This window comes from Acanthochromis polyacanthus, chromosome 11, assembly GCF_021347895.1.
Source record: "Acanthochromis polyacanthus isolate Apoly-LR-REF ecotype Palm Island chromosome 11, KAUST_Apoly_ChrSc, whole genome shotgun sequence".
Lineage (NCBI taxonomy): Eukaryota > Metazoa > Chordata > Actinopteri > Pomacentridae > Acanthochromis > Acanthochromis polyacanthus.
In genome coordinates, this window is record NC_067123.1 from 38,424,423 (window position 1) to 38,443,090 (window position 18,668).

The window sequence follows — 18,668 nt, forward strand, 5'->3', positions numbered from 1 at the left end:
TCAGTCTGGGATTATTCCGGTGTTTTTCTGCAGACTATCTGTGAACTCAACCTGATCTCATATTGTTTCAGCATACAACCGACAGCATAAATCAAGCTTTATTTAGCATATAATTTACTGTTGTTGCATTTTATTAAAGTGGAACAATAACATCAATTCCTCACCTGCTGAACCTGTTTTAAAGGTTAGAAAATCTGCCTACCAGAGCCTGCAACATTCAGTAATTAACACATTATAGGTGTTTATTTCACGCATAAAAAAGCTAAGTGTAAAAATAACAATTTGCTGTTTTACATGTAGATGTTTTACAGTAAAGAACTATTTCTTGGCCTGAGCCGGTTCTCAGCCAACCACTGGAGACTCCATGTATGTTTAAAACTGCAATTCTCCACCTCTGGTTTGTTTTTTCCATAGTACAACTCAGCTGTTAAGCATGAGGAAAGTGTAGAAAAACTCTAAAAATCTCTGTTTAACTTCAGCATCAAAACAAACCTTAACCAGGCTACACAGCTCCATGAGTGTCATATGGTAGAAAATGTGTTTATGTGAAAATCTGTCTGTACGGAACAATAAACCGAGGAAACAGATTAATAAAGAGTGTGTTTGGAATAATAAACCGAGAGAGGAGATTTCTAAATTTTGTCTATAACTTGGCAAACCAAACCCTAGCATCCACACCTCGGCCCACCAGTGCCACAAGTAAATAATGAAGAGGGGTTAAATCTGTCAGCACCTAACGTACATGTACTCGTTATTTATTTATCATATAAATGTGAAAGTTTTGAAGGCAACTCTGCATGTTGGACGAATTCTAATCTTGTAATGATTAAAGCTGTCTGATCTTCACGCAGGTGTTTTCACATAAATATTTCTGTCCAATACATGACCCCTTCAGGGCTCCGTACAACGTCCTATAGGTGGAACAATATCCAGTTCTACAAAAGCCATCATTGTGCTCCTTTTCTCCTGCTGCTGACTCACTGCCAGTCTGAGCCTTTCACAAAAATACACTTTCAGCTGCAATCAGGGAAGCAGCGGCTGCAATAAAAAAAAATTTAATCCAGAAATCAATATCTCCTGGGGTGAAGGTCACCGTGTTCTCTGACGGCAGCATCCGTCTCCGTACACGATGATGATGAACCGCTGCGTCACGACCTGCCAACAGGTGGTCAGAGGTCTGTTCGGATCAGTTCATGCATCCACAGCCAGTCGATTGGGCTCAAGGACTTCCTCTATCTGGGCTCAGGGTGACTCATCCTGGACACACTGTACTGAACACTGCTGACAGAGGCTGCACTACCGGGAGACGTCTGGTAGTTTTTATACAGACAGCAAACTGAGGGCAAACTGGAGTATTTGAAGAGCAAAATGAGTTATACTAGTGCATTTAATATGAATATTTTCCATCATTTAAGAAAGTGAAAATTTCATATATTCTAGACATACAAACTAAAATATTTGTTTTCATTTAGATTATTATGGCTTATAGGTCATGGAAATCAGAAATCTTACATCTCAAATTATTAGAATACTTCCTAAAACTGATCAAAAAAAAGGATTTACAATGCAGAAGTGTCCAGCTTATGAAAAGTATGTCCATGTATCACTCTGTTACCATGAATCACGGCATCATTGCGAGCTTGTGGCACTTTACACGTAATCACTACCTTATATATTGCATTTTCCCTGTCTTAAATAAGTAACCGAAAAAAAATTGTCACAATGTTCTAATTTTTGAGATGCACAAGTCTTTTAAAAACAGTGTACTTGTTTAGCTCAGTGTTTGCTTTTTGTATTGTTAGCAAGTATCTAAGGAAGAGTCTTGAGTCCATTCCATGTCAATTCAACAAATGCTTGTTGCACCACTTTCTCAGATCCTCCCAAAATTTTTTTTGGGCTTTATTTGGGTAATTTTATGAACAAATGCAAAGTATTATGGTTATAAACATACAGTATAAGCAGTAATGATCTAATCTAATACCCATAGTCAGTCCAAACTTAATCCTCGCCTATGATTTTAGGGTTTTAAACTACTAAAAAAAGCAATTTATACTCCTTTTACATGGTCAGAATTTTTTCCCCTTCCAAAACTTTTACCCTTCTGGTGAGAAAAGTATAGAAATGAATGAAAATAAAAAAATACTGGACTGTGGAATTTCCCAAAATATCCTTATTATTTCATGGGCGACTTTATTTTGGGTTTTTCATGCCTCTATTTTAGGACTTATTCTTGTGAAAAGACATTGAAAGAATGAATTTCTTCTTTACTAATGAAAGTTGCATAAGGTAAAGTTTTAAAACATTAAAATAAAGCTTATTTATTGATTTATAGGCTGTTGAACTCAGGTGTAGACCCAAAATAGCCTAACTTTAGGCATTAAAAAGTGCATGTGGGATACATGGTACGCGGTTCAAATTTTTTTTGGAGGAACTAGTATGTGTGAAGTATGTGTGAACTTACTTTCATATTTGTTTCTTGTGCCAAAGATGAGCAACTGCTGAATCAATTTACTATACATTTTGATCCTCGTTTTTGTTTTTAGGAACCATTTACATGACCAACTAAAGATGAAAGATGAATCTGAAGCATCAGCATCGTAGTATAAGTTACAAAGGGCATATCTGAAGTTAATTATTATATAGACATTGTTTTTTCTTTCATACAGTAACTGAATAAGAAGAAATGGCATCACTCCCAGACTGCATTCTCAGGACAGCCTCGGTATCGTATTTGACTTATCAGCTGAATTTGAAGATTTGCAAGTGAAATTCATGCACCCAAAAGGTCCCAGCAAGAAGTTCACATGGCCTAGAAAGGATGACGTAGTGTGGGTGCCTACAGCCCACATCCTCTGTCCAATCACTGCTCCTTCAACACGCCGTGGTGGACAGTACCACATATCTGGTGCAGATGATGGCCTGATTTCAGAGAAATTCAAGCAGTTCAAAGGACAGAAATAGTGGTGTGATAAGTTGGGGACAAATTACATGTTTTACATGGGACCTAAGGCAATATAACTCATTTTAACTGCAATATATTAGTTAGAATTCCTAAAAAAAACGCCTATAAAAACGCATTTCTTGGTTAATTGGCCATGAAGGATTCAAGAAACAATGTTGATACTTCAGATATCAATTATTCGGATGTTTATTGTTATACAGACAAAGTTTCATGTTTCTACTCCATGTCCCACATTGGTTTCTGTGCCAATATATGTATGGTGTTTTTTCAGTCTGTTTCATAAATAGGCATCGTTTTGAGGTCTAAGGAGACTAGCTAGCTCTTGGATATTTTTAGGTTAGAGAGAACTTTAAGGTACTTTGAGATTTTTATAACATATGAACCTTGTTACTTATTAAAATTTGTGAAAAAAATGCCTAAATTCTTGAAAAATGCCATTTTCGCCAAATTTTTAAATTGCCCTGTACCACAGAGAAATGGGTATATTCATTCCAAATTTTTTTTCCTGCTCTATTGTTAAGGTGTTTGAACCCTTCAGATCACTTGTAAGTCTATATCATCAGTCAGTTCCCAGTATTATCTTCCTAAATCAAGCCTTTCTACCTAAAATATCAATTTCCGAGTGGAAAAATAGGGATTTAAATATTTTATAACTTAGCAAATAGCAATCATATGATGTTAAAACTTTGCAAGTAATCTATTCTTATGTTGGGATAGTTAAAAAAAAAGTTTGGAGATGATCAGAGGAGGTCATGCAACAAAATTTCCTCAGATTTGTTGAAATGAGATGGAATGACTCTCTTGCAGTTTAGTGCTGAATTAAACGTGATTAAAGGTGTTTCCTCCAGCTCCGGCTGATCTCTGAGGTCAGAACCTTTCTTCCGTTTTCAGATTTAGAAAACGTCATTCAAGCATTCGTCAAGTCAAGACTCGATCGTTGTAATGCATTTCACTCCAGTATCTGTAATAGAAGCACCCACAGGCTTCAATTTATGCTAAAAATCTTAAATTTTAACTCGTTCCAGCAGGAGTGGGCTTGCTTCTTTTTACTGGCTTTAAAGCCTCACACTGTCTTACATTTGTGTTCTCTTAACTCCTGATGGGCCTGATTGTTGCTTAACGTACTCTGGCAGGAACCTGATGACTGTTCTCTTGTGATCAGATGTGATCTTGTCTGAGTTGTAAATTCCCTCCCTGAGGATCTCAGACTGGCAGCATCAGTGTCAACAAAACCCTTCTTTTATCATAAGACCTTCTTCTGACTGGCTTTATTGTGGCTATTTTATTTGTTCTTATATATTTTACTTCATTCTTTACTACGTTGGTCCACTTGTGTTTTTTAATCCTTTGCATTGTATTTTTGATACATTTGCTGTTATGTCCACTTGGTCGTATCCCATTTATCTTAACATCTGCCTTGTCGAGCAGCTTGAAACTCAGTAACAAAAGATGCTCTTTAAATATTCTTACTAAATTATATATGTGATATTTTTCGTGTTTGTGCTGAACTTGGAATTTATCAATATTTCATAAATGTGTGATATTTTCCTCTAACACACAACAAAACACTGCAAGTAGAAACCACTGAGCAAAAAAGAGTTAAAATGCTCTGTAACTTTCACTTGAAATGTGAGCTAAATATGGGGGAAAACTACAGTTTTCAAATGGAATTATCTTAAATAACACATACTGTTTGACTAACTTATAAACAGGTTATTCAATGGTATAATAAGTGTTGAAAATCAGCTCCACCCCTACAGCATTAAAACATTACTTAGGGAACTGTTTATGTTAATCCACCAATGACAGTAACTCACTTTTATACGCTGTAGTGTTGTGTTTGTGTATTGTCCTCACATTGTTTTTGTGCAGCCATCTTAGGCAGGTTTTAATTTTTTGAAGAGCTAAATCTTTTAACTGGGCGTTTTAGATTAAATGGTATATGAACTCACCTTCTCCCACCATGGACACGCCTATAGACATGCCCATGAACTTGCTCTTGGTCCACACGTGGGTGTTGACACACATCCTCCGTTCCCGGCACTCACAGTAAAACCCTGATACCGGTGGATGATGGGAAACCTGCTCGGCCACAAAGCGGACCCTGTAGCAGTCTCCTGGTGAATCGTCACCCTGCTGAGCGTTGTTCGGGCCCCTGCCGGGCTCCCTGGATGACCCCTGGTTCGACCTGACCAGAGGCTTGACTTTGTCCCGAGGAACTTCCCAGGAACAGTGGAAGGTCTCCCCCAGCACGGGGTTGTAGGGCTTCTTGGCCACGGCGCCTTTCCGGCCCTCGTGGAAGGCGGTCAGGTAGTACTCCACAAAGCGAACTATTCGGTCCTCGGCTGTGGCTCCGGCTGTGATCGACAGGAACATGTCTGGGTGGGCCATGAAGTTGGCGTACATCTCCAGCAGTGATCGCTTCTCCAGAATGAAGGTCGGCAACACCACCTGGGAAGGAGACACAAAAAATGTTATTTTCATGAGTTTTTGGTAAGATAAGCTGAGATACGATATAATATTCTCCGCTGTGCTATGATAAGATCAGATAAGATAAGATGCACTAATAAGATAATATATGATAAGATGTGCTACAATACAATAAGATAAGATACGCTACGATAAGATAAAATGCTACTCTACGCTACGATGAGATATGCTATGCTATGATAAGATATGCAATGCTACGATGTGCTATGATAAAATATGCTACGATAAAATAAGATATGCTGCGATAAGATATGTTACGATACGATGAGATATCCTATGACAACATAAGATACGCTACGATAAGATATGCTACGACAAGACAAGATATCCTACGATAAGATAAGATACGCTACGCTATGCTACGATGAGATACGATAGGATAAGATATGCTATGATACAATAACATATGCTACGATACATTAAGATAAGCTAAGATACGCAACGATAAAATATGATATGACAAGATAAGATTACTAACACTACAATACGATAAGATATGCTACGATAAGATAATATATGCTAAGACACAATAAGACAAGCTATGCTACGCAACGATAAGATATGATACGATAAGATATGCCACGCTATGCTATGATAACAGAAGATAAGTTGCAATACAATAAGATATAGGTTATGATACACTATAATAAGATAACAGATGATAAGATTCGATGTTACGCTACTATGATACACTACAATAAGATAAATAAGATATGATACAATAAGATATGCTAGGATACACTACAATAAGATTAAAGAAGATAAGATATGATAATAAACAATAAGACAATATACAATAGGGTAAGATAAGATAAGGTAAGCCTTCATTAATCCAATAGTGGGGGAATTTGTGTTGTTACAGCAGCGATAGGGATAGTGCAAACATTTAAGTAGCACCAGTCCAAAAATAAATAATGACTAGTTCAGAACAGTATTGCACATATCAGCGGAACTGCACAGATTTCTTACGAATACAAACACCAAGAGAAGTATTAATACTGCACAGATTATTGTCTATATTGGACACATCTGTCTTTAAGTAGAAAAATAAAGATATGGCACATATTCCAGTATATGTAGAAAAATAGATATTATACAGGTAAACTTTGACCAACTCAACGTTACTGAGATGATCAAAGTGTACGAGAACAAGAAGGTGAAGCTGGATGAGTTCAAAGACACCGTCGAACTGATGAAGCACAGCAAATGTACCCGGACAGTCCCTAGTCAAGTAATTCAGGAATCTACCACTGGGTCGCTCTACACCGGCTTACATAACCCTCCTAGTTCAAACTTCTGTTCAGTTCATGTGAGTTTGTGTAGTTCTGGAGCTCTGAATGTTGAATGTTGAACTAAATGTACAAAACATTCAGAATTGACAGCTGGAGAGTGGGTGTTTGAGTGTTCTGTACCCGTGTGAGGTCCATGCCCAGTTTGAGCTGAGAGAGCAGGTGGAGGATGATGCTCCGCTGGTCGTCCAGGACGCCCAGGTCCTCCTCCTCATTGTCCTCCGTGTCCGTCACCTCCTCGGCCGGGCTGATGTCTTCCAGCCCCGGGTGGTGCTGCAAAGACAAGAGAGAAAATTCACGTTGTCAGTATAAATGACAGCTTAAATCAAGTCAAAAGCTTTCTGTTCAAGCACATTAATTACGACTGTAGATGTAATACTTAGACTGTAGTTCTCAGTAAACATTACTCAAATGGGAGTAAATAGTGCATGTATGGGGGACTTCATTCAGCTGTGGCTCAATACAAAACTGTAAGTATCAATGGCAGCAGAACAGCATTTAGGTTTGCCACAAAGTGCTTGAATGAAGAAATGCATCACCCCGTGCAACTGTGGTGTCTTAATGATTTGCTTTTCATAGTTTCTGGATAAAAATGGAGCTCTGTGACACAGAATCATCTGATATAACTGCCTTGTCAGCGCAGACAATTCAGGTCAGTGGGACTAATCCGCTGTTGGTTTGTTTTTTTTCATGGAATTTGTTGACAGAACAATCTGGACTATTGTCAGGCTTCTCATCAAGCAGAAATCAAACTAAGAGGTGAATATCCGGTGCAGTTGCATACTAAATATGGCATAGTAACGCTGGTGTATTAGTTTCATAAAAAGAGGCTGTAATACTTTGAGATGCCTGCCTTCATTTGGTCTTATTCTTTTTATTTGACTGCATCTATATCACATGACTTGGGGAGTTTCTTTCATTTTCTGCACAAAAGTTGTTGTTTTTTTCCAAAAGACTAGAGCTTGAGTCTCATGAGAACATAGATTTTTGTACTATTTTTTATCAAATATAACTGTTGTGTTGAAACTGCTGGTGTCTAAAAGAGACACACAAGGCCACTTTTGTTGTTGGTGCCACCAAAGTCAATATGTGATGTATGTGTAGGAGCTTTCCAGTTTAAAATGAAGGACAGTGGAGGAGGCGGAGGTCACAGGAAATGCTGTTTGATTTAGTTAAGGCAGCAAAAACATACATGGTTAGGTTTAGGTTTAGATGGGATTTGGGTTAAAATACATCCTTTTTCAATATTAACTGGGTCAATATATAATTAAAGGACTTTTGAAGTCCGTGGGATATATCTATCTACATTTTTATTTAAAGTCAAAGAAAACTCATGTTTTTATGTTCATTATGATCATGTCTTTACAAATTCTATCAGTACTTATTATGGAAACAATCACTTATTAATAAAAAATGACTGGATATCACTAAAAGGTCAACTAAATAACCGTCCTGATTTAATATCAACCACCTTCTAATGAGCTAAATAATAATAAAATGAGCTGATTCAGAAATAATTTGGATTGTGTTCTTTTTCAATAAGTTGAGATAATCATGACAGATTTTTTTTGCAATATATCAAATTTTAGATGGAAAATAAGGAATTATAACTGTGTCAGGAAAGTCATTTTCCACTAAGTTCCCCGTTACAAAAACACCTCTCCAGGAAGTGTGTTAATTCCAGATCACATGACCTGCTCCACATGATGTCATTTCCTCCTGAAGAAAACACTGGAAAGACTCCAAGGCTTTCTGAGTTATTTAATATAAAGTAGTCAACAGGTTTACTACAAAATCTTTATAAATATTACCAAATATTACCATTTCATCTAGAAATCCAAACCATCAGATGATTCACTATAAATGCATCCATCGGTCCTATTTTACACCTCAAAGACTTCATCAAACGAAGCTCAAAAATAACCCATTTTGGGATTTCGATCCAGGCAACACCATCAGTACATTTTTTCATTTAGTTTGGCAGTTTATGGAAGAACATTTCAAGTATATTCTCTGATTTAATGGAGAGAGCTGTTCCTCGTTCACATCTCTACTTTTACTTTATGACATTTTTTCTTTGAAATTAACGATAAATAACAGGCGTCTTCTGTTGGCTGGGCTCACAGCAGCCAAGAGGATGATCGCTTGTCGCTGGAAAACCTCACATATACCGTCAACCAGAGAATGGCTTTCTTCTTACAAGGACATAACACAGCTAGAGCCGACCACAGCACGATTACATTCAGCACAAAATCATAGACTGTATAAATAGTGGACGTAGCATCTGGCTCCAGAATTGAAGCCCACCCGGAAGTGTCAAAAACTTGCCATATCACGCCGTCCGCTAGGGTTGGCTCCAAAAAGCTTTTGCTCCATAGACCCCAATTCATTTTTGGAAAAAATAAAATTTGATAGACTGATGTTCTACAGCTCAGGATTTTTTTCCCGTTAGTTTTCATGGTCAAAATGAGAGATCAGGTGGCCGATCTTAAAATAAATCAATACTGAATTTTAAATAAATCGTTAAAGTTGGCGGAGCCAGGGGGCGTGGCTATACTTGATAGACAGCAACAGAAGCCTCTGCGGTAAAATGTGGGCGGGATAAGAGAGTCCTCAGCCAATCCTGCCCCTAGTTGCTCTCCGGTCCAGTCTGTTTGATGACGCTTTTTACGTCACTGGCTCCAAAAAATCCAAAACGGCGACCAGGAAGTAGCAAAATCCGGGCTTCATTTTCTCGCCGTTGAAACCAACGGGTGACGTCACGGTTAGTTTATGCCTGCACAAAATATCAACTGGTGGTCAAACCTGGTTAAAAAAAAAAAAGAGAACTACACTCTAATCCTCATCTCTGGCTGTACAGTGAATTTTACGCTTATCTCTTTTGCATTTTGTTTCTTATCTATCTGGTTAAAATGAAGTTCCTTTACTCAACTCCAGTTGTTTTCTAGTTAATCTCAACTCAGAAAAAGCCCCTAAAAATGCAAGACCTTCACAACTTTGCAGCCTTTTTTTGTGAAAATACGTTCTGGGCTGTGGACCAACCAGGCGTCAACTAACTGTGACGTCACCCGTTGGTTTCAATGCCGAGAAAATGAAGCCCGGATTTTGCTACTTCCTGGTCGCCGTTTTGGATTTTTTGGAGCCAGTGACGTAAAACACGTCATCAAACAGACTGGACCGGAGAGCAACTCGGGGCAGGATTGGCTGAGGACTCTCTTATCCCGCCCACATTTTACCGCAGAGGCTTCTGTTGCTGTCCATCAAGTATAGCCACGCCCCCTGGCTCCGCCAACTTTAACGATTTATTTAAAATTCAGTATTGATTTATTTTAAGATCGGCCACCTGATCTCTCATTTTGACCATGAAAACTAACGGGAAAAAATCCTGAGCTGTAGAACATCAGTCTATCAAATTTTATTTTTTCCAAAAATGAATTGGGGTCTATGGAGAAAAAGCTTTTTGGAGCCAGCCCGAGCGGACAGCGTGATATGGCAAGTTTTTGACACTTCCGGGTTGGTTTCAATTCTGGAGCCAGATGCTACGTCCACTATATATACAGTCTATGGGACCAACGAAGTCATTACACGTTTCACCATGAGCTAGATGATCAGCTTTGACAAGACGACCCAAAAAAGCTAAAACTGCCGAGGAGATTCTGTATTCTATCTGGAATCCGGCCATGCTAACTATTCCACATCTCCACAAACAAAATGCAGCTCAGTCTGACTCTCTAAAAAAGGCCAGAATAAGGAAGCCAGAGTAATTTTCTTCCACCAACATTCAACTGTCAGTATCATTGTTAAGGTCACGCAACTCATTCAAACGGCAGCACATGACCCGCGACAGCAGCGGCCTAGAAATACCCGAGGAGGCAAGCAATTACCACTTATTAGTTTATTTTTCACTGCGGCCCATTCGCATCCATTCAGCCATTTTCAGCGCTTCATACAGCAGCAGTACATGTCTCTGTGAACCCTGAGTGCCTCTTGTTTGCTCCTCAGCGTCGACCTTCGCCGGTCAAAGCGGACACAAGTCGTGTCCTTCGCTTGTGTTCCATCATTCAACTGGAAACGGATCCGGTGGAGTTTAAAGAAGAGCTGATGCCTTTGATATCTCCTGCAGCAACTTGGGGCAGGAAGGAAGACAGGGGGAAAAAAAAAAACAAGAAAGGGGTTGATGTATAATGCAGAAAGTGCTCCCAAGCCTGTGGGCAACAACAGCTCCCTGCACCGCCCCTCTGCTCTTTATCCTCCCTGTGATTCTACGTAGGAACACTTACAGATACATGTGTGTCCCTTACTCCAACTAGGGGATAATTTATTTCAGTGGAGCTGCTGGAACAAAAAAAGCAAAATAAGCAGGAACTGTGAGGGGGAAAATCTGAACTCTTGGTCGGGTAATTGCATATGGAGCTCCTGCAGAGTGGGGGGGGGAAACAGAGGAAAAACGAGAGATTTTCAGGACCAGAGTGGCTGCCTTTCACCTGAATATTTCATTCCATGCATGCATGCCAACAGCTCCACATATCCACTCACACATGCACACACCGAGTACGCTGTGTGCACCGAAACATTTTGCACAGAAGACGCGAGCACGCATGAACACACACGTACAGGAGTCCCTGGAGCTGGTCGGTTCTCCGAGCAGAGTGATATATATAGAAGTGAAAGGGGAGGCGGGGAGGGCTGTTATGATTTCAGTGGTTCTAACTAATTAAAGAGGCTCCTGACAGAAACAGGAAATTACTGCTGAAGAGGTCAGGACGTCTCTGCGGAGAAGCCTCGAGTGGATATCTTGGTGGGCTTAGTGGCTGGCATTTACTGAGACTTTTTATTGCAGTTTAACTTGTCCAAAAGTGGATAATAATGTCTCTCAAATGATGAGGATCATGAATATGTGGAGGGAGAGCGGAGGAGGAGAAGATGGGGAATAAATCTAAAAGGTTTTCAGCACAAAATACCTCATTTTACTATTGTGTAGCAGAAGAAAAAAGATTAGATTCTGCTGTAAAATGGCTAAAAAAACATGCTTGTTTGCAGGAATCTGTGCATTATATCTCAGATTTACCTTTTAATAAGATACTGTTTTGCCTGCACAGTCTGCTGCTGCTATAAAAAGTTACATAATTATAAGATTTAATTATGCACATATGGGGAGACAAAGCTTGAGTTTTCTGGGTCATTGTGATGGTATCCAAAAAGAATGCTTATCAGAGACAGAACAGCAGAACAGTGAGTGTTGTAGCTACTGGAGGCCGCAGATTTACAGGGATTTATTAATAAATGTAGACTAATGACTGATCAGTCTCTTATTAAAGCTTTATAGATCAAACAACAAGACATTAATACAACTTTCAGATCTTCAGGTTACAGAAAAACCCATAGAAGGTTCGGATCACGGTCAAACCAAAGTCTACTGGAATAGAGCCTCATTTTCTGATTAATATTATGATTTTTTAAAACTGATTTCTGATTACAGAAAGGAATTTAATATGGGCTACATTGACCCGGATGCATCTGAAACCTCTTTCTGGTCTGACTGGTGACACGTCGCACGTAATAACTAATTAGTGTCGAAAAATTCCATTTTAACTAAACACATGTAAAATTTAAATAAACAAATGCATTTCAGCTGACTTTTGTGAGTTCGGAGTTTTTCTTACTCTACATTCATTTTTATGGCAAAATCAAATCTGTTCATTCTCCTTGATCACTAAAGACCTTCAACTAGAGCACACATGACGCTTTAGGTCAGATTTGTTACGTATGAAACTCTAGTTCTAATCTGCGTTTGCGCTGCAGTTTTAAGGTAGAAAAGCTCAGCCGCGATGTTGTTCACTCATCTAGCATATAAAAAGCATCACGTGGACATGTCAACTAGCTTAAAAAGTCGATTTTAAGCAGAGAGGGACACTAGGTTATCTTCAGAAATGCACTGTTACAACAGAAGTGAGTGTGCAGTGTCACTTAAATGTCAAATTGTTCTAAATTGCGTCCCTGTACGGAACTGCAGCACTTCCAAGTTGGGTTGAAAGTAAGAAGATGAAAAAATTAAAATAATTTCATCAAGTTCACCATGTTAAAGTCCACAATTCAACAAAGCTCAGTACGGTTAATACAGAGATTTAAATGGTTTATTTTTTACACTTTGCATGTCTAACATGTTCTGTCATTCTCTAGTGACTGCTGGCATGCTTTTGTTGCTCTACCTTAACTTTAAAACACTCTAAAGTGGTTCTATTGGATTCAAATCAGGCCACATACTTCATAGGTTACATTTTTTCACAACATAAGAAGTATTTCTCAATGGCTGTTGTGATGCGTCTAGTGTGTTAGTGTAGTGTAGTGTGGTGTAACTTGCTTGTTACTCCTCGCTCCCAACTAACACCGCTGGCTAGCACTTGTGAAAAGAGAGCCGAGTGCATAAGTCTCTCCTGACAGTACATAGCCTCTCCTTCAGCAAGCCCCATGTGGTGCCTCCTTGTGGCGACACACGGTAAATGAGCACCTTGCGGCCTCAGGCTGAACTACAGGGGACTCGGAGGAGGTCTGCCCCCAGACATGCGGCATGCAGGCCCACCGGCGTGTGGACATGCCCTGATGCCCATGAACAGACCCCCAGCTATGGGTTAAATAGCCCCACTGCCTTGTGGGTATCCAGGTGATGGTAAAAAGTTAAGGGAGACTAACTTTGCCAGCAAGTTGATTTCTCGCTATATTTGTGAGTTCACAAATCTCTCAAGACACCATCTTGCTCCGCTCCTGCCTTCACTTTTCGTACAGCACCAAGTTGGTTCGTGGCCAATCACGCAGCAGTATTCGTGTGTGGGGCGGGATAATGGGCGGGATATCCGGGTGTGAAGACGACACCAAGCGCCAGTAGATCAAAACAAACATGGCAACGGAGGACAGCGATCGTGTAGATGCTGCTATTAAGTCAGTTTTAGCTGAATCTCCTATCGCTTCTTTGAAGGAAGAACAACGAGAGGCGCTTTGCGCATTTCTGGATGGTAAAGATGTTTGGTAAGAGTTTAATCTACCAATCTACCAATTGGCTCCGCTCGTTGTAAAGAAGCCCCGCGATTGGCTAAAAACAAACCTGTCAGAGGCGGGACATACTGTTGCATTGTCCAATCCGTGCCTCTTTCCTCCGAACGGATTTACATGGAGCGGTCCCAGATTGATATTGTGGAGTACTATCAAGTACTACACAATTATTAATCTGGCTATTGCCAGGTTAAAGGGAGACAACCCCGACAGAAAAACTGGAGTGGAGACGCATAGGCAGTTGAGCACTCCACCGGACACTCAATCGGCAACTCCTGCAGTCAACCTGGCGCCGACTGGCCACACCTTTCCTTCGGATCACGCCAACTAGACCGAGAGGGGGATTGTGGAAAGTGGGCACCCCAGTTTCTCCATACACGTGCCCAGGCTAGCGTCCTGGAGAGGACACTCCAGCTACAGGTCTGTGTAGGACCAACACGGGGAACATGCCACCGTCTATGTGAATCCCGGGTCGGACTTCACAGCAATTCCAAGAGTTGCTCTTCAACCACAACCCAAGACGACGCTACTCCATAGTCTGCCAAGACTGAAGGATGCCAACCAAGAAGTATTAGCATCACAATGTAATTGAAGTTCCAAACAGACCTTGATCTAATCATCTGTGACGTGACATTCCATAAAAAAACTGAAATTAAAATTGTGATTTTTCATTTAAAATCACTTTATCCCACGTTTCTTTTAAAAATTCACCGCAAACAAGCCTTTAGTAATAACTAAATTCTGTAAAAAATTTTAAAAAAGTGCACTCCTCTGCACAACAGTGAAGCCATGAGTGACTCATCTGTGACCAACAGTCATGTGACCAGAAAATTCAGGGACCTTTAGGCTGAACTGCAGGCTGTGTTCACACAAAGTATAAAAACAGATTAAAAATGTAAGTAAATGATCTATAGTGTGTGTGGAGTCCATATTATTTTCAGTATTGGTCATACCTGTGAGCACTTTGAAAATGATGCACTTTTTGTACAACAAATAATAAAAGAAGTTCCCCTTTTTTATGATCAATGGTGTTCTAACTGTGTCATTTTTCACTGAGGACATTTTCGAGTTCCTTTACTTTCTCGCCATGGTTGTGCTGTTTCCATAGAGCTGCAGGACTTTATACTACAGTAAAAAATGAGCCCACAGAGAGGGAAAAATGCACAGAAACTGCCTGAAATTCAGATGGATAATTTGCAATATTACTTTTTATTAGTTAAAGTTTAGTAATAATACTATGAACATGAAAAGTAAGTAAAGCTGTCAAATAAATGAGGAGTTTAGTGGAGTAATCTCCTCTAAAATGCAGAGTATTAGGCAGCAGAAAGTGCCCAATAATCCCACTTCACTACAGTACTTATGTAAATGTACTCAGCTGCACTGTATTTATCAGAACTTCAAGGAATTTCTTTAATCTCTCAAAAAGGCTGTCATATTACACAATTGTAGTCACTTCTTTTGTAATCTCAGTTCGATATTGTATGAATCAGTCAGTAGAAGGCTGATATTTCACCTTTTTCCATCTCAAAAAAAAAAACATGCCAGTACTTCTTTCAGCCGCTGAAACTGTTTATCTCCAGAACAAGCCCCGCTGGCTAGTTTGTTCTATAATGCATGAAGTCAACAACAGCGCTCTGTGTTGGAGGAAAACTCTGCTTCCCCGTTTCAGATCAGGGACGTTTGCAGCTAAAATGCGCTCGGTGCTCACCGGGTAACCCCTGAGGCTGCATCTACACTCCTCACCCCAAATCTGAAAGAGATGCAAGGGATGCAAACACAAACACGAGCTTTGTGAACACTCACGCTGCATTGCTGTGTCGCTACAGGCTTGACCTGCATGAAGCTGGACCTCATCTCCAAACAGAGGGAAAGAAAAAGTAAAGTAGTGGAGTCACCTCAGGTAAACGCCACACACACACACAAAAAAAAAATCCAGCAAAAAGGAGAGAAGTTGAAGCTCCACAAACAGGATGGCGACTGCACGAGGCTTCAGTGAGTGTAAAATCCAATTAAAGAGGACGTTCTCTCAGTGGAAAACCTGCCCAAATCTGGGTCTTGTGAGCTCTGATGGGCCTCTCAGAAAAAACTAACTGTCTTCCTCCTCATCTGGATTTGCAGCCTGAGTGAGCAGCCGTCTTAAAGGAGTCCTGTTATTTTTTTATGTTTTTATTTTTTTGTAGCGCGACCGGCCGAGTGGAGCTGGTGAGCGGCTGTGCGTGACTAGCAGAGCTTCTCTCCTCTCTGCCCACCACCCACTCTGAAAAAACAGGGAGGAGGCAGAGAGGAGCTGAGGGAAAGTCCCAGTGACGTTTCCCTCTCCTCCCTCTGCTGTGTTTCCCTGCATCTCTTTCCACTTTCACCTCCTCATCATCCTCACTTCCCCCCTCCTGTCCTCTGCTGTCACAGCTTCCTCCTACACCTCCTGCTTCTCCTCCTAAATCCCTCTCCTAAATCCATTTTCCCTTTAATTGACTCCAATCTTGTGTTTGATTCATTTCTCCTCTCTCTCCCGCCGCCCTCGCGCTGTCGTCTCCGTCACCGTTTCTTTCATTCACCCTCCCTTCCCTCGTGTCCTCATTCATGCCATCCGCTATTCTGTTTCATCATCGTCTCTACTTCGCCGTCTCCTCATCCATCCGCATGCTTTCCTCCTCCTCCTCCTCCTTCCCGATAGATTTTTTATATCACCTCTCTGTCTCTTTCTGTTCCGTCTTCCTCTCCGAGCGTTGGAGGAATGTGTGGGCGTCTGCAGAAAGCCTCAGATAGAGCAAGTCGGCTCACACTTCAAAGACCCCCTTTTTATTCTCAGGCTACAACTTTGAGGGTCTTGCCCTCCTTCAACAGCTGTCCTCTTCATCCCCCGTCACCAAAGCTTCCACCTTCGCCCGTTTCTTTGTCAAAACAACATCTGAGAGGGACACTATAGGTGGATGAGACTCAGCTTCTAAACATTTTGCTGTGAAGACATCCACCTCCAGAAGTGTCTGCTTTCTAGGACGAGAAAAAAACGGCAGAAACCGTGCAAGACATGTGAAGCTCCACTGCTTTTACGGCCTCCAAAAGTCACATTTCAACCAGATCTCCACACAACTTCTACACAACTGAAGTACTTTCTCAGTTGTGTTGAGAAGGAAACATATTTTCTGAACGGTTCCGTTTGTTTGAAACATATATTACCACATATTTACCACTGTTTTTTACTGTCCTTTTCATCCAACCAGTCATGCATCAGAAGGGGCGCAACTTGTCACCCAGGTAACATAAAAAATGGAGTAGACACTTCAAATATGCACTAAAAGGGTTTAACCTGACATCTCCTGCTAAACCTAGCCAATTTTCTGGCGTGTGAAAATGTCCAACAATACGTGATCATTTCCTTAACCTAACCTGTAACTTTTGTGCTTGAACTGAACCAGAAAACATGTAAGGAAAAAAAACAAAAAGAAACAATGACTGAAAATCAAACTTAATTCTGTAACAGGTTCAGATTTTGCCGCTTTTTCAAAATGGCTGCCTTTCCCGCCAAAATACCGTCCCTGAATCGCGTATTGAATGATGCAGTTCACTTGGATGGTAACATAATTCTGTACCCACCAGCTTTATTACCTTTATTCATAAGAAGGACAAATAATTCACTGGATCTGCAGTCATATAGTCCAAAGAGCTTACTGCATGTAGATAACAGAATGCTAGTTTAATCCCTACGACAACACGCTGACGGAATATTCTTCCAACAGTTATATCTCAGGATCAGACAGGATTCATCAAAGAGAAGCTGCAATATTCCAAGATCTTTAAACATAATTTGACAGTCAACACTCTGAGATACTTATCACTTTAGAAGCAAAGATGAGGACTGTGTCTTTATGTGCCTTTCGCAGTTTGGATTTCGCCTTAAATTAATCTCCTTAATTAAATTACACATCCAAACTCAGGCCTCAGTGCCAACGAACTACATCATCTCCAGTTACTTTCCCTTTAGTTGCTCTACTAGACAGATCTGCCCTCTAATAACCGCTGCTGTTCACACTATCAAACCATCCAACGAGAGACTATTAAACAATGAACAAAACAAGGGAAGAGCAGAAGGTGTCATTATACGCTAACGATGTAGTTTTGTGGTTCTAGCTTCAGTCTTGGACAAATCTGGAGTAGGTACAGCACTACATAAGCTAACTAATCTCACTAAAAAGTAGATTTTTTTACAGCAAATTTTCATTCCACACCTACCATTTGACATTTAAATCAAATAAAGTAAATAATTAGTACCCAAAAGTTTTCTCATGTGTTTTAAAGCCAGTTCTTCAAAGCTCTATGTCCAGAAAGTTTCCACAAATGAGCAATAATTCTTTCTCTCCGGAAAGAATATTTTACCAAAGTGTCCAATCCTCTTTTAGTGCATTACGACCTTTTTCCAAAAAAAAAACAAAAAAAGATAACCTGCAATATATCAATATATTTGGAAAATTCTCTTGAAACAGCTCCACGTAACATCAGCTAACGTAACGGGTTCATGTTCCGTGTGGGATCATGTTTTTAAGATGTAGTTTTTGGAAATAATCATTATTTTTAGCCAACTTTTAGCTCATTTAAAGCTCCAAAACTAATTGCTTAGGTTTGAGAAATGTTGATGTTTAGGATTAAACATCAACATTTCAAGTGTCTACAAATTCAAAAAAAATGTTTAAAGATAAAATAATGTCAGAATATAGAGAAAATGATCATTTTGGTATAAGTAAGACACATAAATATATATATTTTGTTTGTGATTATGTTTGCCTAACTTGTGTTGACCTGGTGAGGAGTGGGGTTCGAAAGGTTGCTTATTGTTATTTGTTTTTTTTGTTTGTTGTTTTTTTTTAATGAAACACAGGGGACAG

The 18,668-nt window shown here is 40.0% G+C and overlaps 2 protein-coding genes across 4 annotated transcripts in view; one reads left to right on the forward strand and one right to left on the reverse strand.

The window, feature by feature from the left end:
* The window catches only part of LOC110961995 (oxysterol-binding protein-related protein 10), a 133,088-nt gene that overhangs the window by 19,506 nt on the left and 94,914 nt on the right, over positions 1-18,668 (reverse strand). For all 3 annotated transcript variants that reach the window (XM_051955778.1, XM_051955777.1, XM_051955776.1), the window contains 2 exons: positions 6,865-7,014; positions 4,915-5,413 (listed from right to left, as the gene is read on the reverse strand). In XM_051955778.1, the coding sequence (XP_051811738.1) occupies positions 4,915-5,413; positions 6,865-7,014 (649 nt within the window). The remainder of the gene's footprint in view (positions 1-4,914; positions 5,414-6,864; positions 7,015-18,668) is intronic.
* The window catches only part of rps5 (ribosomal protein S5), a 256,311-nt gene continuing 248,397 nt past the window's right edge, over positions 10,755-18,668 (forward strand). The window contains exon 1 of the mRNA XM_051955780.1: positions 10,755-10,774. Coding sequence (XP_051811740.1) covers position 10,774 — 1 coding nt within the window. The 5' untranslated portion in view covers positions 10,755-10,773. The remainder of the gene's footprint in view (positions 10,775-18,668) is intronic.